At 43.7% G+C, this 27991-nt stretch overlaps 1 protein-coding gene and 1 long non-coding RNA gene across 10 annotated transcripts in view; both read right to left on the reverse strand.

Annotated features, from left to right (window-relative positions):
• Window positions 1-1432: 1432 nt before the first annotated feature.
• Window positions 1433-27991, reverse strand: part of LOC147464311 (SH3/FCH domain protein) — a 77472-nt gene continuing 50913 nt past the window's right edge. For 2 of the 9 annotated variants that reach the window (XM_086513898.1, XM_086513894.1), the window contains exons 3-4: window positions 3034-3089; window positions 1433-2166 (exon numbers count right to left, since the gene is read on the reverse strand). In XM_086513898.1, coding sequence (XP_086370024.1) covers window positions 2050-2166; window positions 3034-3089 — 173 coding nt within the window. In that variant the 3' untranslated portion in view covers window positions 1433-2049. Of the gene's footprint in view, window positions 2167-3033; window positions 3090-4866; window positions 5175-8371; window positions 8463-27991 lie in introns of those variants that run through there. The other 7 variants (XM_086513917.1, XM_086513924.1, XM_086513949.1 and 4 more) reach the window with 5 other exon arrangements.
• LOC147464312 (uncharacterized) lies at window positions 5215-8363 on the reverse strand. The gene is made up of 2 exons (XR_015188319.1): window positions 7899-8363; window positions 5215-7747 (listed from the first exon to the last, which is right to left on the reverse strand). It is a non-coding gene; the product is annotated as an uncharacterized LOC147464312 (long non-coding RNA).

The following is a 27991-nucleotide window of genomic DNA, read 5'->3' on the forward strand; positions in this document are numbered from 1 at the left end:
CTAGATGACAATGGGCAATGTATTTCATTTTGCATTGTTTGACATTATTTTGCTCTAAGAAATCACAATCGTTTTGTATCATTATGTGATGGCTTCAATCCTTTATACTAATTTCTCCTTCGAATGCCCAAGAAAGATTGACAAACTGGCACTTTTGTTTCTCTTCCCTCAAATTTTAGCTCAACACATATATCCAAAATGGCAATCACATTCTTGGGTTCCTAAGGCATCTAGTTGTTCGGTGGATATGTAAAAGAGTGACACAAATGTGTCACACACATTTGTGTCACACGCATATGAAAAAGTTGTTTTTCTCCCTAGAAAAGTTTGTTCCCTTCGTGATGCCTTATTGCAGTGCTTTTAGTAAATCACTTGCTAATCAAAAAATTTCAAATGCACAATGTCCATGTCAACATATAGAGAGGCCTCATACGCATTTTTCTTGGTTGTCCTTCTTTTAGGATATTGCCTTTGCAGATTCTCTATGTGGATTCCCTATCTGCACTTGAGGCAATGGTTCTTCATTCTATGATGATACCAAATTTTCCACTTGGTCTCGTCGTAGGGCTTTGTGATTTAGGAATGACATCTTGTTCCTAAAACCTCCAAGAAATCCTTTCCCATTCTTTTCATGTCTCTTCGATAGTCACTACACGTCTTGTTCACCATTCAGAACATCTATCAACATAACTTAGGGTTGTTCTTTGATTGCATTTAGTTGTTGATTGCCTTAGGTCCTCTTCTTCATGGTCTAAGTGCAAGATTGTGTTTCGCTAATGCAAGCCTACCCACCAATAACGCAAGGTTTTTTTGTCTAAAAAGTGTGCGTATGTGTGTGTGCGAGAGAGAGAGAGAGAGTTGCTTTACCTTTACCAACAATTCTATACAATCACTTCAGAGTGCTTTTTTGTTCCAATTATGTGGCATTCTATATATCTTATTTGCTCTTCCACTTTAATCATGGATTTAAGAAGTTACATATTTGTGAAGAAGAGCACTACAAAATTTTCGTAGGAGAGCTTGATATATACCTATCAAAGTTGGCGATGTGGAAGCGTAGAGTGGCAAAGAATTAGATGATTATACAATGGAGGCAGAGGTGCAATTAACTCCACGATCTGAAGTGCCCCAAGTCCTCTCGAGTAGGATTTTCCCTACTCAGTATCATGTCAAATAAGTAAAATAAATACCTAAAAGACAAGGATCACATTGGGCACTCACTCGAGTTTAATACCCTCTCTGTAGCTCGTAGTAGACATAAAGGAAGACCAAGTCGACTACAAAGGTACCATGGACATCTAGATACACTTTGGATATGCTACCACCAACCTGTCACTCGAAAAGAATGCCATCTTGAGCATCGGTTGCTTTATAGAAAGTTGAGTTGCACTACATCCAAGAATCCCCATTCGTAAATTGTGCACACATCACGTCCAAGATTTTCCAAGGAATGAACTTCAGAATATACCATGTTCAAAATCCAACCAACAACAATGGATTGTGTGTACATCCATAGTGTTTTGTATATATCGTGGTGGTTCCTTGCCAAATTCAATGTGCCTTGGGACTCCGACGCACAGATTCAAACACCAATGAACTGAACTCCGACACACGAGTCCAAATCTAAGTATTGGGAGCACCAATTGCCGCTCTCTACCATCACCTCCCCCTGGTCAAGTACCACTAGTACATATTACAAGTCCAAATAAGTACTTCACAATTTATAAGCACACGTCTAATATTTTGTTGCTACTAGAACAACTGAGGATAGCAATTATTATCATGAATTTTTGCTAAGTTTCCCCATCAGCAATTAGTGTCTATTGGACATTTGGTCAAAAGTCAGTCTTCAGCTAAAAAAGTCGTTGCATTGCCCACGAGAGTAGAAGAAACTAGAAACCACTGTAAGTTTGAAGGAATTCCAATGGGTGGCTGGTTTATTCAAGGCCATCAGCCCAAAAACATCCCTATGAACTGCTGTCCATAAGACATCATCAAGACAACCTCAGATAATCACATTACTGAGTATTTTAGCCGTTTTGGTCCTGTTCAACTCCCTCCTCCAACAGTAGAACAGAGACTCAGCATTGTCTCCCTAAACAGCTCATCAGAAGCCACCCAGTAGGGAACAACTGCATTAAATGTTGGACCACAATAAGGTAATATCTGAAGTACCAACAGAACCTTTTGAGTGTCAGAATTGAATCAGGTAATTCCTTAGTCCTCGTAAAACTGACAAAGAAACTAAATAAGCCAGAGCACATGTCGATGTAACAGGTATATTCAGCAATTACCCAACGTACTAAAAATTTTGTATTCACCAGATCAAATCAGCATTTAGTCAGTAGCAAGAGGGGAAATTGGTCCACAGGTACTTGGTCTGTAGGAAGTAAAAATCCAGTCTAATGAAAACCAGAAGAACCTCAGGCATCTTCATCCAAAAGACTATAACCAAGAGCAATCAGTATATAGGTCAAGTATCCCTAGCTAGAGTGACAAGATCTTTTATAAAATTAAGGCATGGCAATTCGAGATTAGCCATTCAATCCTCAAGTACAGCATGCTTCTGGCAGTTATACTAAGCCAAAACTACAAATTTTGAGAGTTAACAAGGTTAGAATTCCCACAACAGTCCGATAACATAGCCAACCTATTTCTATAGAGGAAGCAAATCTAGCCATGCGACAGGAAAAGGTATCTACATCATACCACCAAATATTCAGTGATTAGAGACCTTATTCAATGCCAGAACCACAGTAAGGATTCCAATTTACAGCTACACAGCTATTGACTAAGGCAATATCCAAAACCGTCGGGCCAGGTTAAGGAGTGAATAACTCATCAAATCATAAACCCCCAACCACCTCTATACCCAAAGAGGTACTCAGAAAGACAACCAAAGAGGTAATCAGAAAGCCCAAATTTATAAGCCCTAAATCCATCAAATCCTACATTCGAACGACTTCTAGTAACTCAACATAAGCAGAGAGGTATTCAGTAGGGCAAATTAAATACATTTTTTTCATACCTTACCTCTTTGAAAAAACAATGTACTGCTGAAAAGAATACCTTCACAGAGCAAAAGACTCCTGCCATCCAATACAAGAACAAAATATGCTCTTAAGTTATCCCCTCATTTGAGGAAACCACCTTCAATATCATCAAGGAGTTCAGACAAAATTTTCCAAATTAGACCACCCAAAGGTACCCATAATGTGAACCACTCCATCCATCAAGGAAATCAACAACCAATAGCTTAAGTCTCAATTGAGTTCAGGACAACAACCAAGGCCTAATCAACAACACAGATTAAAATGTTCATCATGTCTATCTAGCGAGTATGGTGCAATGGTGCATTCACACATAAGACAGCTCCTGCCTTCCAAACCAGTGATAAAATAAGTTCTAAGTAGGCTCGGGGCCTACCTGTAGACCACCTCCAAGGTAGCAGGGGAATTCCAAGCAGAAGCATTTGCCCCAACTAGAAGTTACTTACAGACTGGCACCTTCTAATGAAGCCAAGAATGCAAATAATGCAAATAATGAAAGCAAGAGCTGTCGGGTAGAGAAGTAGCTGCCTGTTCACCTGGGGGCAACTACTTAAAGGCTTGGGAGCTCCGAAGTTAGATATCCCAAGAGGGAAAATGGGTGGTCCTATTAAGAAGAGCAAGGGGGGAGGGGTGTTTTTGACAATCCCCTCATAGATGAACCATACTTGTACAATTGTATTTGAGCATTCCACTAGTTACGTTGTCTCTAGCTTTGACCTTCGACATTTCACCTTTGATCTTTAGAATACAAATAATCCAAACTACACCACATTATGTCAACCAGGCATCTATCTTCCCCTATCCTTTGGGAAGAGCCTTCAATAGTCCTACTAAGAGAAAAATCTAGCTATTACCTTCTTATTCTGGATGTACGTTGGATCATCTTTCCGATAATAACAAGGGTAGACGCCCCTTCAAATCAATATCCAAGAGCTTCAAGCTTATTGAGAGTTTTGTCACCTCGTCGTAAGTACTCTCCTCGTGTGTAGGCATAGAAGAAACAATTGTGCAAGCGGTGTGTGCTCGCATACGCGCCTATGTGTGTGCATGCATATGAAATTGTTCATGTGGATGTATGTGCTCCAGGCAGAGAGTAAGGGCATACGGCCAGCGGGACAGGCCGGTTTCAAGAGAGGCTTCTTGACTCTTGACCATATTCTCACACTCAGAGCCATCATTGAGGAGGGTAGGGCACATGGGGACAACTTCTAAAGGAACAAATTCTTAAGACCTAATGTAAGCTAAATACTAGAAATGAATACTACTACAAACCTACAAAGAAGAGGCTAAAAATAACCAAAGAAGTACAAAGATCCAAACTTGACAATATGTGACCTCAACTTCGCTGCTTGTCCAAACAAGATTATCTATGACATCCCTACTCACGTCGTCAGTGCCCAAGAGTAGGTGCAGGTTTTTATAGAGGTCGTTCATCCTTTGAACGTACTCTATAAAACCAACGAGCTGAGTTTCTATCACCCTCCAAAGGTGATGGGCATACTTAGCCATGATAAAGGCTAGCATTTGTCAAGCTAGAGCAAAATTACTAGAAGTGCTACAGATCAAAAATCCAAATAGTATGTTACTAAGTAAAACAGAAAGTAGGCTTTTAAGCTCCCTGAATTTACTACTGATTATTTTGAACATTCCAAAGGAAGAAACATTGAAAATAAAATTACTACAATGCAAAAATGAACTAACGTTTTTTCTTGATTCTTTTGAATGAGTATCCTTTCTCAACGAGTAAAGAAATAAGATGGCACAACTAGACAACAAAAGCAAATTTACTAGAACAAAGACGAGAAAATCTAAATAGTTGAGAGCAAATGACACCATACTTAGCTAAAAGAGAGATGTTCTCAGAAATGTGAGGAATGCGGATGTAATCGCACACATAAGCTGCACCATAACTATCTTACAGAAGCTGCTACTATCACTAGAAGAAAAATGTATTGATACCCTCTCAATCACATACACTGTATGAATTCAAAACCCAACATATGTCAAAGTCACTACATATTCATAAAGTATGTGTGCTTCAGTTGTCCACAAAAAAATCGTAATGTTTAAAAAATGTTCGCTCGGTAAGACGATTATTTGCTTTCAGCATCATATAGATCAGTTCTGAAATGCAATTTGTCAAGGAAAAACCATGTAATACAGACTCTCTCTCTCTCTCTCTCTCTCTCTCTCTCTCTCTCTCTCTCTCTCTCTCTCTCTCTCTCTCTCTCTCTCTCTCTCTCTCTCTCTCTCTCTCTCTCTCTCTCTAAGAAAGCACATTGCTGACATAGTGTCTGCATACTCCTGATCCAACAAATCTAGCGAGCCATCCAAAGGCATAGCAAGGCCTCGCAATTTTGGTGTCTTGCAGCACAAGAAGAGTGGCATGGCCACAGCATAGAAGTAAGCTGATAAGGGACATCCCTACTGGACTGAACGAGATAGAGGAAAATTGCAGCCAATGTGGCCTCTAATCGTGACAGCATTGGAAGCAGTATCTACAAGAAAAACTGCCGAGTCAACCCATCCTCTCCAGGACAAGATACAACATCAAGACCAACCACTGCATCACGCATCTCCCGCAAAGTGAAAGGGGCCAGTAACCTATGACACATAACCTCCGTAACCACAAGCTGAACATTAGACCTCCTCTCTGACATGCAAAACACTATCAGTCAACTAACCTGCATGCTCAAAATAATCGGAAGCTGTGTCAAGGACCTCATCAGGATCTGTGTGCAACCTATCTGCAGAATCTCACGAGGCCCTAATAGAAGTCCCCTTGGGACTATGTGCAAAGAAATCCTTGTTCATCCTATCCACTTTGGATATCCATGTCAAGCATGATAGGAGAATTCAAATTTCTCGATCTAAATGTGAATAAGAGTCTCTCTGGTGTCAAACTTGCGCTCACCTAGAAACTCATCTCCTCGAAACTTCTCAAGCTGCCGACGTATGCATCCCAAACAATCCTATAGCTCTCGTTCCCTACGGAATAGAGCTCGTCGTCTCTCTACAGCAGTCTCTCAGAAGACGTTGTGATGCAGTAGCCAAAAAGGTCGTTGGATCTGCATAACTAATGTGTGACCAAACATTCTGAATCGTCTGAGACAATGGAACATCCTGTAACACCGAGTCGGCGATGCGCGATCCTCGTCTAGATATAGGGCAAGTCTCAAATCTCTGCAAAGAAACTAGGGCATGATGGGAGAGCACTGTAGCGCCAAATGTAAACTCTATCCAATCGTTCCAATAAGCGACCTGACTGCCTCCTGCAACCCCACAAAAACAGTAATGACTGTGGCGAGTCAAGGATGGAACATGCCTTGCAGGCATTTGTACCAGAAACTGCAAAAAGGAATATGTCCCAAGCATCTCTCACTTGGCACAATAAATGGCAAAAGGCAGCTGAATTGCACACCAATCCTCAAAAGTCTCCATTGTTGAAATTGTCGCAAATTGTTGACGTGTCAAGCCACTGAAGAATGGAGCCAACCTGCAGATCCCCGGCCGAGGGGCCTAAACCCTAGAAGCAGCAGAAGAAGTTTTACCAACTTGCAAAGTCTTGCCGAGTGGCCTATTTTTAAAAACGAGTTCCCACCAACTTATGGGACCCTGTCCGATGGGGTCCAAGTGACTGAAGGCATTAAAGTAAAGTCGGCACACACACACACACACACACAAAAAGTAACCAACTGATGACGTGGCAGAGGAGTATGGATTTCCGCAATTTGTGTTGACCTGCTGACGTGACAGATTTCTACAATTTGCACTGACAGCTGCCACAAGGAAGCTTGTACGGATTTCCACGTTTTGCGGGCTGACAACTTTTGAGCAGCACATGCTTTTGAGTTTGAATGCTTTCGTGTAACTGCTTTTCAAGGCCAAGGGCCTTTAAATATGTGCAGAGGGCTCATTCTCTGGCACTCTTCTCAATGAAGGTGCAGAGCGTGAGTACTGGCATTGTACCGAGTTCAAGTAATATAAAGAAATATTAAAAGGAGCGCCAAGGTTTGTGGCCAGTGCTCTCTCGGGGTGGAACTCCGCGACTCCCTGTGTCGTCTAACTCTTTCAGTTCAGTTGTTATTGAAGTGCTAAAAGTCTTTTCAATCTGTTCTTTTCCGTTGGCACATGGCGTGACAGAAATCGCCTCCAATAATCCACGAACCCACAGTTGACAATACATCCACAATCTTCTACCAAAACTCACCTCTCTCTTAAGGTGAAGTGGGGCCATAGATATGTGACGTGTAAAAGCATGTATTGGTGTACCACTATTTCATTTTTTGTTGGTTGGCTTAGCAAAAAGTAGAGCACGGTAAATTTTTGCAAATCTTATCAAAATTTTGCGGACATTGCAGTTTTGGATTCTCCTTGTCAAAAGCTTTCCGATGATATACAACATGGTTGGTATGTTCATACGGGACACATGAAATTGGGATTCGTAAGTTGCTATCAAAGTAGTGTCCAAGACACCACTTTTTGGACCACCAATACATGCTTTGGCGTACACATCACACCTAGATTAATCCACATCGCTCTACCAAGGTGACACAATGTTGCTAACGGGGTCCCATAGAAATGCATACACCACTGCTAGAATATTGTTGGCCTATCGTACTTTCCCAAGATGTATGAGAATCCCCGAGTACCACTTGCTATATCTACGGTAAAATGTCCATACATAGCTTGTGCTCCTGCATAAGAAATATACCCACATCTCAATCAACATGAGAGTGTAAATCTCTACGAAGCAAATTCTGTCTTAGACCACTGATGCTAGTGTGATGCAATCCGTTGACATTCCAAATGAAAATATGCAAATCCATATGACAAACCATGATGAACCTGAAACCTCAAAGGAATACATCAACCGTGTCAACGGCCACAAGACTGCAAAGCAATGCCGAGCCCTCTTGATCCTCGTCGAATCCGTGGAACAAGAGCTAATGGAGGAGCTTCCTTATCATGTGGTAGAGGTCGGAGGAGTTGTCCTAGAACAAAGGACCGAGAGCCAAATTAGTCTAAAGAGCATCACAGTGTGCTAGCATCTAACAACTCTCACCATACTCGCATGGTGTGAGGAGTCGGAATAGTATGGTCAACACATAGAACCAACTAGAAAACAGTAATTGTCCTTTGTATGAAGCCACTGTATGGCCCCCATTCATTCTCTCTCTCTCTCTCTCTCTCTCTCTCTCTCTCTCTCTCTCTCTCTCTCTCTCTCTCTCTCTCTCTCTCTCTCTCTCTCTCTCTCCCACACACACACACTATTACACCAATCTCAAAACTTTTTACACAAATGCTGAAAGAGAGGATACACCAAATAAATTCCGTGAACCAATGCTGCTCCCAAAACCACTGTAAAGACACGATCTCTGAGGACTGGTTTATGCCTGAGCCCTATTCTAGCTGTTACCCAAGACACACAAACTATCAGCTCAAAGAAAAATAGCAAGAGAAAACAAAACCTATTAGGTAAAGACAAAAATTTAAATAACCTCTCTTTACCTATCCTACTAATCTAAAAGAAAAATAAAAATAAAGTTGTGCTATCTATCCTTGTGCTAAGACTAGGACCGGGAGATGTGTTTGTCCCCCCTCCCCTTCCCCCCTTTCGAACATTAATTCAAATTAATTTAAGGGAATTCATTTACAAGCACATAGAGAGAGAGAGAGAGAGAGAGAGAGAGAGAGAGAGAGAGATGAAATAATATATTAACGCCTTCAAAAGGCCAAAATGACCTATGAGACCAATCCGTTACAAACTCGTGAATCTAATTGTCATGTGACACATCCCAACCCTATGTGTCCGTGGACAAGCTACACCACAGGAGGTTCAATCAGTTCATTCACCTAGATTTAGCAATGATCTGGCACTTTTGTGAGTCTATTCGTAGACCGTGCATGCCCAGTCACTTAGCATAGATGCATATCCTCCGATTGCACACAGCATGATCATCGGAATTCCCATCAGAATCCATTCGCATCAATTAGGGGAATTTTCCAGTGCATTTAGCCTATTTTCCTATTTATTGGGATTTTCACTTATTATTTTTAAGTGACTTTCCTACAAAAGTAGGTAGGGCAATTTTGCTAAGTTAATATATAAGCAAACCAAAGTTCACACTTTCTGGCAGAAGAGGCAGCAGGAGCTTCCTGCTCAACAGGCAACTTCTCAGCAGTACCCCCCCTCATGACCCCATCGCCATAGACGACCTCTCCCTCCCTGGCGTTTCCAAGATTTGCCCTCTCCATCCCCTGGGCTGCCCTAGCGTTTCCTCCCTTGCAAGAATCGCCAGCAAGCAGAAAAAGGCCAGCGTTTTTACCTTGGAACATCAGCGTTTTTACTCAGCCCTTCAGCCAGCGTTTTTCATCCAAAAACGCCAACAACCTGCAGCAGATCTCAGCGTTTTTAGTCCCAGCAATCAGCGTTTTGATCATCAGTTTTCAGCAGTGATAAAAGCGCAGGTTTTCAGCAGCAGAACATTAGCAGATTCCCCCATTCGGTTGCAGATGATCCCCCAAGTTTAGCCCAAGAAAACGCAGCCAAAACAGTCCATTTTCAGCCTTGAAACAGTCCAAGAAATTCAGCATCTAGAAGGTCTCAGATTTCAGCCCAAGTCACCATCGTCATCTCCGTCGTCGTCATCGGCATAGTCCCATTGCATCAGTCCATTGCATACGCATTGTACACCTTTGTGCAATCAAAGTAGACCACTCTCGCCGACGAGAGTGGGGCCTTCAGAGGAGGGTTTTACAAACCTCTCGGTGTCGTATCTCTTCTCTCTCCTTCTCTCAGTCTCATTCATTTGCACACACAACATCCACTCACTTTGTTCGTGACCATAGAACTCTACAAGACGGAAAGCTCTCTCTTTCCCTAAGAACTAAAAGGAACCTTGAGCAATAAAGATCACTAATCTTGAGAAATACAACATTCATTCCGTTGCACCTAACATTGGTATCAAAGCTTTGGAAGTGTTCTGCATTACTCAAGGAAAGAACCACAAGATTTTTTTTTTGCTTGTTGCGATCGCACGAACCCAAGTTTACTTGGGCGTGGCGATTCCTAATCGTGTTTTGTTGAAGAGTGACAGGAATCCCAAGAAAGAAGGGCTTGTCCAGTCTCCCCTTGTGTCTCTTTTCACTCATTGAGAGCGGACCGTGCACTTAGCGGCCGGCCAATCGACATGAGGTGGGAAAAAGCAACCTTGGTGTGAGCGCAAGGCCGCCAAGGGGTGCGCCCGCAGAAAAGGGTAGAACTCGGGTGAAGAGAAGATCCTTCTCAACGCGATTTGCAAGCGAAAGAAAACCTCAAGAACCCCAAGACCCTCAAGACCCTCAAGAACCCAAGTTCCTCGAGAGCTTAAGACCCCAAGATCATAGTGCATGGTCATCACCCGAAGCGGAATGGATACTTCGCATATAGGTGATGAGCATGAGAGAGGCGGCGAAGATTTTTCCCCACCAGGAGACTTTTTCGACCCTCCCCCTTCGCCATCTACGCCACGAGTTGCACTCACTCCTATGGAGGTGATGGTCAAGTCGATGTTGGACATGATGGCACAACAACAAGAAACGAATCGAGTTGCATTGGCACAACTCGCAAGCAAAGCAAAAGCACAAGAAGCCAAGGACCGCAAGCGCGATGAAAATCGCCTTGCTCAAGAATGTGAGCGCATTGCTCTTGCCGCAAAACAAGAAGAAAATCGACTTGCTTTCGAACGCGAGCGCGATGAACGAGAGGCAAAAAGGGAGATTCGTCATCAAGAATTTCTTTCCCACATTCTATCCTTGAAGACCGAACCACCCAAAGATCGTGGAAGTTCGTCAAGTGGCGCAAGCCAAGACGCGGATTCCAACCATCCAGTTACAGAAAAGTTGACTTTCAGTAAGTATGACGGTAAGATGGATGCTACAGTGATTCATTCTTGGTTGCATCAATTTAATGCTTATTTTGCGACAACTAAGAAGACACGGAATAGCAAAGTATTGACGGCAGCTATGTACCTTGCCGGTGATGCCATCAATTGGTACCACGCATGGCAAGAGGCACAGCTAGCCGTGCACCTAGAGGCAGCCGACGATTTCATGCCCCTCTCTTTTAGTTGGGCTGATTTCCAAGACAAGCTGAAGGCGCGGTTTATGCCACCTCAGTACCTTGCACGATTGAAGGACGATTTGCGAGCTCTCAAGCAAAATGGTATGCCGGTCATGTCTTTTTCTAATCGTGTTTTGCAGCTAGGTACCCAATTACGCATGTCGGATGATGAGCGCAAAGAGGCTTTTCTCTTTGATTGGACGAGTATATCAAGTACGATGTCGAGGTATTCGATCCAATCGATCTCAACAAGGTGGTAGCGATTGCTCTCGCACAGGAGATGAAGCACAACAAGGGAAAGCCTAAGGAGAACAAGACTTCCACAAGTACCTCGCAGACTCCTCAGAACGGTAAGAACGGTAAGACTGGTAAGAATGATAACTCTACTAACCAATCTACCAACAGTCCCTCATCAAAGAATTCTTCCAATGAATCTAAGAGTGAGGCTAACACAACTGCTAAACCTAAGCTTACTCCATATGAAAAGGTAGCACAAGGAATTGTAGGAGGTTACATCACTTCGGAAGAACAAAGCACTTATTCTAAAGAAGGTCGTTGTTTTCATTGTCACATTAAGGGTCACATTAAAAGAACATGTCCTAAGCTTGAATCGAATGAATCTAAAGAACCCACAACACCCACTACATCTGTCAATGCAATGAATGATAATACGATTGTGCCCACAGTTTCTCAAGACCCTCCCATTGATGATTCTCTCATTAAATGTTATGGTCGTACGTCGGGGCACCGTTTTGTTATATTGTTTGACCCAGGTAGTATGCATGATGTGATCAGCCCCTCTCTTGTTGAGAGAGCCCGCCTCGAAGTTAGTTCGAGATGTCCTCTCGAGGTCTCTGGCTTTCATCTGGTATGGACGCTCTCATCACGAAGGAGTGCGTTGATGTGTTGTTTGCAATTCAACAGACTGCCTTCACTAGAAGATTTATTGTTTCTCCTCTCTCAGGATGTGATGATTTTAGGCATGAAAATGGTTTCGTGAAATCAATCCTCTCGTTGATTGGGAGGCTAGCACTTTAACTATCAATGCCAAAAGTGATTCTCCTACTATCTTTCATGGAGAGGACATTGTTCCTTCTCCATCTCTCATTGCTAATATGCAGGACAAGATAGAAAGGATTCGGGATAAGGAGATTCTCTCAGTCTCTTTTTCTCCACAGCATGATACACAAGATTTGCATGATTGTGTGAAGCATGATGATGATTTGATTGACCATGATTTGCATGATGATTTGGATGAAAAAGACAAGCATGATGAATTGCATGAAGAAGATGTGATTGTTCACAAGGATAATGTGTTAGTAGATGCTTTTTCTAGCGAAGCTAACCTCATTGTAGATTCGATCAATCACCAAGAATCGATCTTGGCTTTCGAGTCGAGGTCCACAGATCCCCCACAAGAAGATTCGATAGATTCCAAAGAAGCGATCTTGGCTCTCGAGCCTTGGTCCAAAGAACCATCACAGGAAGTATTGTGTTTTCGCATGATTGATATGCGCGCATTGTTCGAGTGTTTCATTCGTGAACGTTTCCTGTACTTTAGTCAGCATCGTTATGTGATCCCTTTTCCTAGGCATGACATATTGTATGTTGAGCACGTTTCTCTCATGAATGAGCACGGATGTATGCGGATTGTTCATGAAAAGTTGAAAAGTTTGTATGTCAGGAAGTCACATTCCATGTCTCTTCCGTGGCATGACACAGTTTACGAATGAGCACATGATTGTATGAGCACCAAGCATGGGCATTTCCATTGGGATTTGCCACAGTTGATTGATTTTGATCAAGCAGAAAAGATTCGATCGCATTGTTTGCATGTGTTTGATGAACGGGTTGCCACTCCGTCTCTATGTTCATCGACATTGCATACACAATCTTTAGAGAAGACAAGATATTTTTCCTTCACTTTACATGGAATAGGTATGTTCATGGTTTTGTGTTGGGGATGGTTTCACGAATTTTCAGCCATGGAGATTCTTGAAGACGAAAGAAGCAGGACTCTAGACGAAGTTGAAGCATCAAAGGAGCCACAGAAGACTTTGAGTCGCTTTCGGCGCGGCCCAAAGAAGCAAGCGTTGCAGACCTTTATGAAGTTCAAGTACCGCACGACCCACACATCAGAGTGGGCCGGCGAACAGTCCCTTCTAGGATTCCGGATGTTGTTGGCGATCTCCCTCAACGCCATATAGTTCGGTACCAGTACCTCACTTTGAAAAGGAGAGGATGTCACGTGACACATCCCAACCCTATGTGTCCGTGGACAAGCTACACCACAGCAGGGTTCAGTCAGTTCATTCAAGTCTAGATTTAGCAGTGATCTGGCACTTTTGTGAGTCTATTCGTAGACCGTGCATGCCCAGTCACTTAGCATAGATGCATATCCTCCGATTTCACACAGCATGATCATCGGAATTCCCATCAGAATCCATTCGCATCAGTTAGGGGAATTTTCCAGTGCATTTAGACTATTTTCCTATTTATTGGGATTTTCACTTATTATTTTTAAGTGACTTTCCTACAAAAGTAGGTAGGGCAATTTTGCTAAGTTAATATATAAGCAAACCAAAGTTCACACTTTCTGGCAGAAGAGGCAGCAGGAGCTTCCCGCTCAACAGGTAACTTCTCAGCAGTACCCCCCCTCATGACCCCATCGCCATAGACGACGTCTCCCTCCCAGGCGTTTCCAAGATCTGCCCTCTCCATCCCCTGGGCTGCCCTAGCGTTTCCTCCCCTGCAAGAATCGCCAGCAAGCAGAAAAAGGCCAGCGTTTTTACCTTGGAACATCAGCATTTTTACTCAGCCCTTCAGCCAGCGTTTTTCATCCAAAAACGCCAGCAACCTGCAATAGATCTCAGCGTTTTTAGTCCCAGCAATCAGTGTTTTGATCATCAGTTTTCAGCAGTGATAAAAGCGCAGGTTTTCAGCAGCAGAACATAAGCAGATTCCCCCATTCGGTTGCAAATGATCCCCCAAGTTTAGCCCAAGAAAACGCAGCCAAAACAGTCCATTTCAGCCTTGAAACAGTCCAAGAAATTCAGCATCTAGAAGGTCTCAGATTTCAGCCCAAGTCGCCATCGTCATCTCCGTCGTCGTCATCGGCATAGTCCCATTGCATCAATCCATTGCATACGCATTGTACACCTTTGTGCAATCAAAGTAGACCACTCTCGCCGACGAGAGTGGGGCCTTCAGAGGAGGGTTTTACAAACCTCTCGGTGTCGTATCTCTTCTCTCTCCTTCTCACAGTCTCATTCATTTGCACGCACAACATCCACTCACTTTGTTCGTGACCACAGAACTCTACAAGACAGAAAGCTCTCTCTTTCCCTAAGAACTAAAAGGAACCTTGAGCAATAAAGATCACTAATCTTGAGAAAATACAACATTCATTCCGCTACACCTAACACTAATATCGTATCTGGGTACTTTTTGTTATTATTACCCCGTTGGATCTAGATCTTCCAGCTCCGCGTCCGGATGCCTGAAAGAATGGCTCTAAGACACTTATATTAGAGTACAAGGGATACTAAAAGCAGAGCCCCGAACGCATCAGGCCTTAAAGCACTTGATCCTAAAGTGATTGCTTCAAAAAGCTAGCACTCAGAGCTGCTGAAATCAGCCAGCGTAAAAAGCGGAAATCCGTACAACAGTGCCACGTCAACAGCCAGCGCAATTTGCGGACATCCATTCAGCTGCCATGTGTCAGCGCAGAACGCGGAGAAATCAGTACAGCCAGCTGCGTCATCATTGTTAGGTTACTAGGGGGGCCCTTCTAATAATTAGGCCCCGTTAGCAAACTTTATAAGTTGATAAACTTCAATTTCCTCTTCTATTATGGTCTATTAATAACTTAGGCGCCTCGGCGGAAACCATAAGTTGGTAAATCTTTTCTCTAGGGCTTAGGCCCCTCAACCAGAATCTGCAAAACACAACCAAGTTAGTACTCAGATGTCCTAGTGCCATTGTTAGGTACAGCGGAATGCATGTTTGCGCTTTGCTCAAGATGAGTGCTCCGAACTGTGCTCAAGGTTCCTATGGAAGGTAGAGCCTTCCGTTCTTAATGAGAGAGTGCAATGATCATAACAAAATGAATGGACACTGTGTGTGCAAGTGTATGAGACTGAGAGATAGAGAGAGAAGAGAGATACAAAACCCTCCTCCAAAGGACCCACTCTCGTCGGCGAGAGTGGTCTACTTATGATTGCACAACCTGGTACAAATGGTATGCATGAGACTGATGTAAGTCGAGGCTATGTCAACGATGCGACGGTGATGACGAAGTTAACCTAAGGGCTGAAATCTGCAATCTTGCTACTGCTGTCCAAAAACGCTATGGGCTGAAATCTGCGACTAGTCCAAAAACGCTGATTTGGGGCTGTTTTCGTAGGTCTTTGACGCTGAAAATCTGCAGGTTTAGGGCTGAAAACAGGGATTCTTAAGGTCTGAAAACTGAGGTTCTTAAGGCTGAAATCTGAGGGTCCTTCCAGCTGAATCTGTTGCTTCTTTATGGGCTGAATCTGCTACTCTTCTATTGCTGAAAATTGCTGAAATTCTGCATGTGCTGAGGTCCAAAAACGCTAGGGAAGCTGATGGCAAAACGCTAGGTCAGTTGGTTTTCTGCTGGCGATTCCTTGTTGATGCAAAACGCCAATAATGAGGATGGCTAGCAATGGTTCTTGTTGAAAACGCTAGGCAATGGGGGGGGATCTGCTACTTGGAGGGAACCACCAAGGCTTGGTCTTGCTGAGAAGTTGCCTGCTGAGCTTGGCTCCTGTTGCCTCTTTTGCCATTAAGTGCTAACTTTGGTTTGCTTATATATTTTCTTACCCAAATTGCCCTACCTACTTTTGTTGGAAAGTCACTTAAAAATAATAAGTGAAAAATGTCAAAAATAGGAAAAACAGGGTAAATGCACTGGAAAATTCCCCTGAAGGAATCTGATGGATTCTGATGGGAATACTGATGATCATGCTGTGTGCAACCAGAGGATATGCATCTATACTAAGTGTCTGGGCATGCACAGTCTACGAATAGACTCACAAAAGTGCCAGATCACTTCTAAACCTAGAGTGACTTGACTGACTGAACCCTGATCATGTTGTAGCTTGTCCACGGACACATAGGGTTGGATGTGTCACGTGACATCCCCTCCTTTTCAAAGTGAGGTACTAGTACCGACCTATATGGCGTCGAGGGAGATCGCCAATAGCATCCGGAATCTTGGAAGGGACTCTTCGCCGGCCTACCTTGATGTGTGGGTCGTACAGTACTTGAACTTCATAAATGTTGCAACACTTGCTTCTTTGGGCTGCGCCGAAAGCGACACAAAGTCTTCTGTGGCTTCTTCGATGCTTCAACTTCGTCGAGTGTCATGCTTCTTTCTTCTTCAAGAATCTCCATGGCTAAAAATTCATGAATCCATTTCCAACACAAAACCATGAACATACCTATTCCATGTAAAGTAAGTGGAAAAAATCTTGTCTTCCTCAAAGACTGTGCATGCAATGTAGATGAACAAAGAGACGGAGTGCTAAACCGTTCACCACATACACGCAAACAATGAGATCGAATCTTTCTCTTATGATCCAGAGCAAGCAACTGTGGCAATTCACAACGGAAATGCCCATGTTTGGTGCTTATACTTTTATGTGCTCTTTCTTCAAACGTGTCATGCCGAGGAAGAGACAGGGAATGTGACTTCCTTGTATGCATACTTTTTAGCTCTTCATTAAAATCCGCATACATTCGTGCTCATCCATGAGTGAAACGTGCTCAACGTACAATATGTCATGCCTAGGAAAAGGGATTACATAAACACGATGACTAAAATACAGAAAATGATCACGAATGAAACACTCGTACAATGCGTGCGTACTAATCATGCGAACACATAATACTTCCTGTGAGGGGTCTTTGGACTTAGGCTCGAGAGCCAAGATCGGTTCTTCCTGAATGATCGAATCGTCCTGTGGGGGTTCTTTGGACCTCGACTCGAAAGGCAAGATCGGTTCTTCGTGATTGATCGAATCTACAACGAGATTAGCTTCGCTAGAAAAAGCATCCACTAACACATCATCCTTGTGAACAATCACATCATCTTCATGCAACTCATCATGCCTCTGAGAAATCGCATCTTCATCATGCTCATCATTAACATCCAAATCATCATGCTTATCATTGTCAATCAAATCATCATACTTATCATTGTCATGCAAATCCTATGTGTCATGCTTGGGAGAAGAAGAGACTGAGAGGGTCTTCGTCTCCTGCATCTCTTGCATCTGTGCCGGCAATGCAGAAAAGAATCGCAAGAACTCTTGCATGTGTCGCTCGCACTGTTCTTGTCTTGCCTTTCTTTCTGCTTTGTCTTCTGCGTGTCTACGTTTCATTTATGTCATTCTTTCTGCATTTCTTGCTTCGCGTTCTAAACTCCTTTCCATAAACATCAGCTTCAAAGCCTCCATAAGAGTTAGTGTAATCCTTGATGTAGATGGGGAAGGGGGAGGGTCGGAAAAACCTCCTAGTGGGAAAAATTCTTCTTCGCCTCTCTCATGCTCATCACTTCCAAGCGAAGTATCCATTCCGCTTCGAGTGATGACCATCCTGAAGTCGTTGGTTCTTGTGGGTTCTTGTGGTCTTGGGTTCTTAAGTTCACGAGGAACTTGGGGTCTTGGGGGTCTTGGGTTCTTAAGGTTCATGAGGGTCTTGAGGTTCTTGAGGTTTTCTTTCTCTTGCAAACCGCGTTTGAGAAGGATCTTCTCTTCACCCGAGTTCTACTCTTTTCCGCGGGCGCACCCCTTGGCGGCCTTGCGTTCACACCAAGGTTGCTTTTTCCCACCTCACGTCGATTGGCCGGCCGCAAAGTGCACGGTCCACTCTTAATGAGTGAAAAGAGGCACAAGGGGAGGCTGGACAAGCCCTTTTTTCCTGGGATTCCTGTCACTCTTCAAAAACACGACTAGGAATTGACACGCCCAAGCGAACTTGGGTTCGTGCGACCTCAACAAGCAAAAAAAAATTATTGTGGTTCTTTCCTTGAGTGATACAAAACACTGCCAAAGCTCTGATACCAATGTTAGGTGCAGCGGAATGAATGTTTGCGCTTTGCTCAAGATGAGTGCTCCGAATTGTGCTCAAGGTTCCTTTTTCGTTCTTATGGAAGGTAGAGCCTTCCGTTCTTAATGAGAGTGCAATGATCATAACAAAATGAATGGACACTCTGCGTGCAAGTGTATGAGACTGAGAGATAGAGAGAGAAGAGAGATACGACACCAGAGACATTGTAAAACCCTCCTCCGAAGGCCCCACTCTTGTCGGCGAGAGTGGTCTACTTATGACTGCACAATCTGGTACAAATGGTATGCATGAGACTGATGCAAGTCTAGGCTATGTCGACAATGACGACGGTGATGACGAAGTCGACCTAAGGGCTGAAATCTGCAATCTTGCTACTGCTGTCCAAAACCGCTATGGGCTGAAATCTTCGACTAGTCCAAAAACGCTGATTTGGGGCTGTTTTCGGTAGGTCTTTGACGCTGAAAATCTGCAGGTTTAGGGCTGAAAACAGGGATTCTTAAGGGCTGAAAACTGAGGTTCTTAAGGCTGAAATCTGAGAGTCCTTCCGGCTGAATCTGTTGCTTCTTTATGGGCTGAATCTGCTACTCTTCTATTGCTGAAAATCGCTGAAATTTTGCATGTGTTGAGGTCCAAAAACGCTAGGAAAGCTGATGGCAAAACGCTAGGTTAGTTGGCTTTCTGCTGGCAATTCCTTGTTGATGCAAAACGCCAATGCTGAGGATGGCTGGCAATGGTTCTTGTTGAAAACGCTACGCAATGGGGAGGGATCTGCTGCTTGGAGGGAACCACCAAGGCTTGGTCTTGCTGAGAAGTTACCTGCTGAGCATGGCTCCTGTTGCCTCTTCTGCCATTTAGTGCTAACTTTGGTTTGCTTATATATTTTCTTACCCAAATTGCCCTACCTACTTTTGTTGGAAAGTCACTTAAAAGTAATAAGTGAAAAATATCAAAAATAGGGAAAATAGGCTAAATGCACTGGAAAATTTCCCTGAAGGAATCTGATGGATTCTGATGGGAATACTGATGATCATGTTGTGTGCAACCAGAGAATATGCATCTATACTAAGTGTCTGCGCATGCACGGTCTGCGAATAGACTCACAAAGTGCCAGATCACTCCTAAATCTAGACTGATTTGACTGACTGAACCTTGATCGTGCTGTAGCTTGTCCACGGACACATAGCGTTAGATGTGTCACGTGACAGCCATGCAAATGATCACAGATGCAATGCCACATAGAGAGAATTGTTCACACGCAGAGGATTCTGGCTTTGACTAAGAGATTGGTCTTTTTAGTCTAAAGCAAGCCAAACGAATGCATTGGATCAATGCATCTATGACCTTGGCACAAAAACCCTAACCCTAAAACCTGTCACATATTGCCTTCTAAAATCAAAGCAATCGTCCTCGATTGCAGGTAACAAATGCTCAAGCTACTTTTTAACAATTGATCATTTAGTCATGCATTGTTGTGTCATGATGGCCGGTATCTTAGACAAACCCTGTAAAAGGTCATTGGATTGTGCTTATATGTCGATCACACCCAAGATCTTAGCCAATGCCTATAAAAGGTCATTGGATCCTGTTTGTGGTGCGTGCACACACCCAAAATCGTAATCTTAGCCATAATCATAATCGTTATTAATCATAAATTCGTACAATGTAATTCCAAGTCCATCTTAATCTATAATCATAGTTCTTTCCTTATTGAGCCGTCGCTCCTTGAGTAGCATGATTACTGAAATTCAACACCAACTCTTTGTTCTTGTGGATAGTTCCTTTTCTGGCATCAAATCGGACATGATACTTGTAAAACCATGGCATGCCCAATAGAACATCACATCCTCTCAAATCCACAATGTATGTCAACCGGATCTGTAAATGATTGAACTTGTAGTCAAAGTGATCCAATCAACGGTGTCGATGATGTGTAGGTGCAGCGGAAGTGAATGTTAAACTTTGCTCAAGATGAGTGTTCCGAACTGTGCTCAAGGGTTCCTTTTACTTACGGAAGGGAGAGCCTTCCGTTCCTTTAGTGAGAGAGTGCAATGGACACAAACAAAGTGAATGGACACTGTGAATGAAGGTACATGAGACTGAGAGATAGAGAGAGAAGAGAATACGACACCAAAATGTTGTCAAACCCTCCTCCGATGTCACGTGACACATCCAACCCTATGTGTCCGTGGACAAGCTACAGCACGACAAGGGTTCAGTCAGTCTAGTCAGTCTAGATTTAGAAGTGATCTGGCACTTTTGTGAGTCTATTTGCAGACCGTGCATGTCCAGACACTTAGTGTAGATGCATATCCTCTGGTTGCACACAGCATGATCATAAGCATTCCCATCAGAATCCATCAAAATCCTTCAGGGGAATTTTCCAATGCATTTAGCCTATTTTACCTATTTTTGACATTTCTCACTTATTATTTTTAAGTGACTTTTGTTGGAAAGTAGGTAGGGCAAATTGAGTAAGTTTGTATATAAGCAAACCTAAGGCTAGCACTAAATGGCAGAAGAGGCAGCAGGAGCTCCACCGCTCAACAGGCAACTTCTCAAGCAAGACCCCCTTGGTGGTCCCCCCTCCAAGCAAGAAGATGCATCAACCTAGCGTTTTCTCCAACAAGCAAGCCTGACGTTTTTGGACATCATCGCCCAACAGACTCCAGACCTTGGCATTTTCAGCAGATCCTCACCGCAAGGACTCCTCAGCCCTAGCCTTAATAAAAAGCCTAGATCGCCCTCCCTTCTGGCTGGCGTTTTTCAACAATGAAGCAACCTCAGTTCAACCATAAAGACCATCAGTTTTCAGCCTACAAGAAGTACAGTTTTCAGCCATAAAGACCAGCAGAAATCAGCGTTTTCAACAAGGCAAATCAGCGTTTTTCTGCCGCAGCAGATTTCAGCCCATAGCGTTTTTGGACAGCAGATAAAAGGTTACAAATTTCAGCCCTTAGGTCGGTTTCGCCATCCCCGTCGTCATTGCCGACATAGCCTAGACTTGCATAGGTCACATGCATGCAGTTTGTACCAATTTGTGCAATCAATAGTAGACCACTCTCGCCGACGAGAGTGGGGCCTTCGGAGGAGGATTTTACGTCGTCTCTAGTGTCGTATTTCTCTTCTCTCTCTATCTCTCAGTCTCATACACTTGCACACAAAGTGTCCATTCACTTTGTTATGATCATTTCACTCTCTCATTAAGAACGGAAGGCTCTACCTTCCATAAGAACAAAAAGGAACCTTGAGCACAGTTCGGAGCACTCATCTTGAGCAAAGTTCAAACATTCATTCCTTGCACCTAACATCGGTATCAAAGCCTTGGCAGTGTTCTGTATCACTCAAGGAAAGAACCACAGAATTTTTCTTTTTTTGCTTGTTGCAGTCGCGCGAGCTTGGGCGTGTCGAGTGTTTTTGAAGAGCGACAGGAATCCCAAGAAAGAAGGGCTTGTCCAGCCTCCCCTTGTGCCTCTTTTCACTCATTGAGAGGGGACCGTGCACTTAGCGGCCGGCCAATCGACGTGAGGTGGGAAAAAGCAACCTTGGTGTGAGCGCAAGGCCGCCAAGGGGTGCGCCCGCGAAAAAGAAAAAAACTCGGATGAAGAGAAGATCCTTCTCAAACACAGGTTGCAAGCGAAAGAAAACCTTAAGAACCTCAAGACCCTCAAGAACCCAAGATCCCAAAACCCTCAAGAACCCAAGTTCCTCGTGAACTTAAGAACCCAAGTTCCTCGTGAACTCAAGAACCCAAGACCACAAGAACCCACGACTTCAGAATGGTCATCACTCGAAGCGGAATGGATACTTCGCTTGGAGGTGATGAGCATGAGAGAGGCGAAGAAGAATTTTCCCCACCAGGAGGCTTTTCCGACCCTCCCCCTTCCCCATCTACGCCAAGGATTGCACTAACTCCTATGGAGGAGTTGGAGCAATTGTTTATGGAAAGACAGTTAGAACACGAAGAAAGAAAAGCAGAAAGGAAGGCCTACGAAGAACGAAGGGCAGCCATAGAGCATGAGCACGAGCAAGCATGCTCAGAAGCCAAAGAAAGACAAGCAAAATTTGATTGCGAGAACAATGAAAGACAAGCAGAATATGATTGCGAGAACAAAGCAAGACAAGAGAAAGGCGACCAACAGTTGTGGCGACTTTTTTCTCAAGTGCAGGCGTACTTTGCACAGAATCGGGAGAAGGGACTCTCTCAGTCTCTTCTTCTGCAAAGCATGACACACAGGATTTGCATGATTATGAGAAGCATGATGAATTGAATGATAATGATAAGCATGATGATTTGCATGATCAAGATGTGATTTCTCACAAGCATGATGATTTCCATGATGATCAAGATTTGATTTCTCACAAGCATGAGGATTTTCATGAGGATGATGTGATTGTTCACAAGGATGATGTGTTAGTGGATGCTTTTTCTAGCGAAGCTAACCTTGTTGCGGATTCGATCAATCACGAAGAACCGATCTTGGCTCTCGAGCCTAGGTCCCAAGAACCCCCTCAAGAAGAACCGATCTTGGTCCTCGAATCCAGGTCTCAAGAACCCACATAGGAAGTATTATGTGTTCGCATCATTGATACGCACGCATTGTACGAGTGTTTCATTCGTGATCGATTCCTGTATTTTAGTCAGCGTCTTTATGTGATCCCTTTTCCTAGGCAGGACATATTGTACGTTGAGCACGTTTCACTCATGAATGAGCACGAATGTATGCAGATTGTTCATGAAAAGCTGAAAGGTATGCATTCAAGGAAATCACATTCCATGTCTCTTCCTTGGCATGACACATTCGTAGAACGAGCACAAGAAAGTATGAGCACCAAGCATGGGCATTTCTGTTGTGAATTGCCAGAGTTGATTGATTTGGATCAGAATGACAAGATTCGATCTCATTGTTTGTGTGTGTGTGGTGAACGGTTTAGCATTCCGTCTCTTTGTTCATCTACATTGCATGCACACTCTTTGAGGAAGACAAGATTTTTTCCACTCACTTTACATGGAATGAGTATGTTCATGGTTTTGTGTTGGAAATGGTTTTAGAGTGGGGCCTTCGGAGGAGGGTTTTACAACGTCTTTGGTGTCGTATTCTCTTCTCTCTCTATCTCTCAGTCTCATACACCTTCACGCATAGTGTCCATTCACTTTTGTTGTGTTCATTGCACTCTCTCATTAAGAACGAAAGGCTCTCCCTTCCATAAGTAAAAGGAACCTTGAGCACAATTCGGAGCACTCATCTTGAGCAAAGTTCAACATTCATTCCGCTGCACCTTACAGCTCATCACCTCCAAGCAAAGTATCCATTCTGCTTCGAGTGATGACCATTCACTGAAGTCTTGGGTTCTTGTGGGTTCTTGTGGTCTTGGGTTCTTGAGTTCACGAGGAACTTGGGTTCTTGTGGGTCTTGAGGTTCTTGGGGGTCTTGAGGTTCTTGGGTTCTTAAGGTTCTTCTTTCGCTTGCAATCTGTGTTAGAGAAGGATCTTCTCTTCACCCGAGTTCTGCTCTTTTCCGCGGGCGCACCCCTTGGCGACCTTGCGCTCACACCAAGGTTGCTTTTTCCCACCTCACGTCGATTGACCGGCCGCTAAGTGCACAGTCCGCTCTCAATGAGTGAAAAGAGGCACAAGGGGAGGCTAGACAAACCCTTCTTTCTTGGGATTCCTGTCACTCTTCAAAAACACGATTAGTAATCGACACGCGCAAGGAATCTTGGGTTACGTGCGACCGCAACAAGCAAAAAAAATTATGTGGTTCTTTCCTTGAGTGATACAGAACACTGCCAAAGTTCTGATACCAATGTAAGAGCAGCAGAAGTGAATGTTGAACTTTGCTCAAGATGAGTGTTCCAAACTGTGCTCAAGGGTTCCTTTTACTTATGGAAGGGAGAGCCTTCCCTTCCTTTAGTGAGAGAGTGCAATGGACACAAACAAAGTGAATGGACACTATGAATGAAGGTACATGAGACTGAGAGATAGAGAGAGAAGAGAATACGACACCAGAATGTTGTCAAACCCTCCTCCGAAGGCTCCACTCCCTATGGCGAGAGCGGTCTACTTATGATTGCACAAATCTCTACAATGCTTGGATTTGCTGACGATGGCGACGACAATGAGGACGACGACGAGACGGGCTGAAATCGAAACTGCTAATGGCTGAAATCTGCAAATCTTCTATCTGCTGAATTCTGACTCTATGTCGGTGACGATGTCGATGGCAACAATGCGACGACGACGCGCTGAAAACGTAGATGCTGAAACCTGCGTTTTCCGGGCTGAATCTGCAAACTACGCGGGATCTGACAGTACGGCGAGGATCTGCTGCGGGAAGGTAAGATCTACGAGGTTCGGAGGTTCTACTGCGGAGTCTGACTGCTGAAAATTGAAAACGTTGGTCTAATGGAGGTTCTGTCGCGAAGGTCTGCAAAAACGCTGACGTGTCTTGCAGATGCAAAAACGCTAGGGCTGAAGATGGTCTTGTTGTGGAGAATCTGCTAATGCTGGGAGTCTTCTGCTTCTGCTTCTTGCTGCTGTCGCCAAGCCGTTGCCAATGCAAAAACGCTGGCTGATCTGGTCCAAAAACGCTAGCCTTCTGCTGTGATGCAAAAATGCTAGGGCTTGTTGAGGGTTCTGCCGAGAAGTTGCCTGTTAAGCGAGTACTCCAGCTGCCTCTTCTGCCAGAAAGTGCTAGCGCTAGGTTTGCTTATATACAACTTAGTAAATTTGCCCTACCCAATTTCCAACAAAAGTCACTTAGAAATAATAAGTGAAAAATGTCAAAAATAGGAAAAATAGGTCTATGCACTATAAAAATGCTCTTGATGGGATCTGATGGGAATCTGATGGTCATGCTGTGTGCAACCAGAGGATACGCATCTAATCTAAGTGTAGTAAATTTGCCCTACCCAGTTTCCAACTCAAGTCACTTAAAAATAATAAGTGAAAATGCCATAAATAGGGAAAATAGGTCTATGCACTATAAAAATGCTCTTGATGGGATCTGATGGGAATCTGATGGTCATGCTGTGTGCGACCAGAGGATACGCATCTAATCTAAGTGTCTGGACATGCACGGTCTGCGAACAGACTCACAAAAGTGCCAGATCACTTCCTATTCTAGACAGACTTGACTGAACTGAACCCTTGTCATGTTGTAGCTTGTCCACAGACACATAGGGTTGGATGTGTCACGTGACATGATGTGTAGGTTCCAGTAGCCATTTGTGCTTCAACTTGTGTCGCTTTGGCATATTCTTCAATACCTAATCTTGCAACTAATTCTGGGGAGATAAAATCTTGCATAGAGCCTAAGTCGAAGAGGATAAGGGCATCTTGATCTTTGACTTTTCCCATAGCTTTACATGGTTCATTGGATGCATCAATGTTAGGAACACCTATCAAGTCAAAAATCAATCCAACTGAAGGTCGGGACCTCTTATTTCTTGTGCTTTCATTCGTGGAGGATCTTTTGTTATTGGGATCGTCTAGGCAGTCCCGAGCAATATGATCGTGAAAGCCACATTTGTAACACCTTTCTTTTGTTCGATACTGTGTCATCTCTTCAAGAGTTAGCCGTCGAGTAGATGTGTCGACTACTGTGTTAATTCGCAGTTGTGAGGGATCTTGGACAGAGAATCGAGGATTTGGGTTTCTCTTGTGGGAAGGAGCGGCAATGTCTGTGAACACCAATTCTTTCTTCATAATGTGATAGCCTACTCTTGCATGTGACATATGCTGCCGCATATTTGATACCACTTTTCCTATACAATAATCTTGCACTGGGAAAGGTAGGCCCACCATGTACTTTTCAATCTGTTCCGCAAAAGTAATGTCTCAAAAGGTGGAAATTGGTAGGTAGGCATTCCAAAATCTTTGGTTGTAATTTGAAAGGTGTTTGATGGTACATTCTGAAGCAACACCATGCTGCAATTACATCCACTTCAAATGTCTCATCAAGGAAGCTTGGGTAGAGAGAAAGCTTGAAGTCATGTAAGGTGCAGCGGAAATGAATGTTGAACTTTGCTCAAGATGAAGCTCCGAAGTGCGCTCAAGGGTTCCTTTTACTTACGAAAGGAAGAGCCTTCCGTTCCTTTAGTGAGAGAGTGCAATGATCACAAACAAAGTGAATGACACTGTGAATGAAGGTGCTATGACTGAGAGAGAGAGAGAGAGAGAAATACGACCCCAGACGGTTCTTGTCACAAATCGGTGACGTGGCATGTCATGGCCCTGGACATTGGGGCAACAGAGCACACAAACACCTTCCCCGACTGGCAGACATTCCCGGAAAATCCGTTGAATGCTGACGTGGCACTGCCGTACGGATCTCCGCGATTCACGGAGCAAAAAAGCGGAACCTGACAACGTGTCTGGCTGTACGAAAATTGGTAGCTTTTGGCTACGTTGATTTTTTGGCAGTTTTTGGCGATGCAAAGCATAAGAGAGAGAGAGTGTGCTTTATTTTGGAGTTGCTTTATTCAAGCAAGCCTTTTGAGATGTACTGCTTGTAACAGACTTGGACACTCCAAGTCAAGAATCAACCGCGATAGCACCAAATAACCACTTCAAAACAATTCACAGATCACAATAGATTTGCACTGGCCCGGCGGAGTTCTGTCCCTAGAGATATTGGCCCCAAAGACTGGCGCCCCTTTCGGTATTTCTTTTTATATTAATCAGATCAAAGTACAAGAGAGTGGCTAGGGTTTCACTCTCAGACTCTGCGTCCAAATGCTCTGAGAAATAAGGCCCTCACCACTAATTTAAAGATTACAAGGGATGCCCAAAAGCAGAGCCCCAAAAGCTTGAAAGCAAAAGCAGATTCTCTCTCTCTCTCAATGAGAGTCAGTAAAAAGCAAGTTCTCTTTTTCTCTCTCTTTCTCCCAAATCATAGCAAAAAGCAAGGAGTGGAGTGACGTAGAATACTGTCAGCTCTTAGTATCCCTGAAGCTCAAAGAGACATCAGTGACTCTAGTATCCAAATCAAGGCATCTGTTGACAAAGGAGTGGAGTGACTCCCCTCTTGTGCATCCCACTGCACCAGATCTCCGGCCAAGCTGAATTCTAGGTTCCATTTGGAGTAGACTACGCTAAACCAAAAGCATCTAGGTAAAGTTTCACAATCTGAGGAGTATCTGCTAGGTCCTCCTCCTCCATCCACTTCGCATCAAGTGCATGATAATTCTTGAACTTAAGAGTGTCCAAGTCTGTTACACTGCTTTATTTTCATGGAGCTTTTGATTTTCAGCTTTTGGAGCTTTGTGTTTAGCATCCCTTCTTGTAAACCTTTATAAGTGTGGGCAGGGCTCCCACTCTGCAGAGCATCTCGACGCAGAGTGTAAGGCGCAGCGGAATGAATGTTGAACTTTGCTCAAGATGAGTGCTCCGAACTGTGCTCAAGGTTCCTTTTACTTAGTGAAGGGAGAGCCTTCCGTTCCTTTAGTGAGAGAGTAAAATGGACACAAACAAAGTGAATGGACACTGTGAATGGAAGTGCATGAGACTGAGAGATAGAGAGAGAAGAGAATACGACACCCGAATGTTGTCAAACCCTCCTCCGAAGGCCCCACTCTCGATAGCGAGAGCGGTCTACTTATGATTACACAAATCTCTACAATGCTTGGACTTGCCGACAATGTCGACGACGATGAAGACGACGACGAGACGGCTGAATTCTGAAAATGCTAAGGGCTGAAATCTGCAAATCTTTATCTGCTGAATTTTGACTCTATGTCGATG

This window comes from Adiantum capillus-veneris, chromosome 1 (genome assembly GCF_014529385.1).
Source record: "Adiantum capillus-veneris isolate H3 chromosome 1, ASM1452938v2, whole genome shotgun sequence".
NCBI classification, from domain to species: domain Eukaryota; kingdom Viridiplantae; phylum Streptophyta; class Polypodiopsida; order Polypodiales; family Pteridaceae; genus Adiantum; species Adiantum capillus-veneris.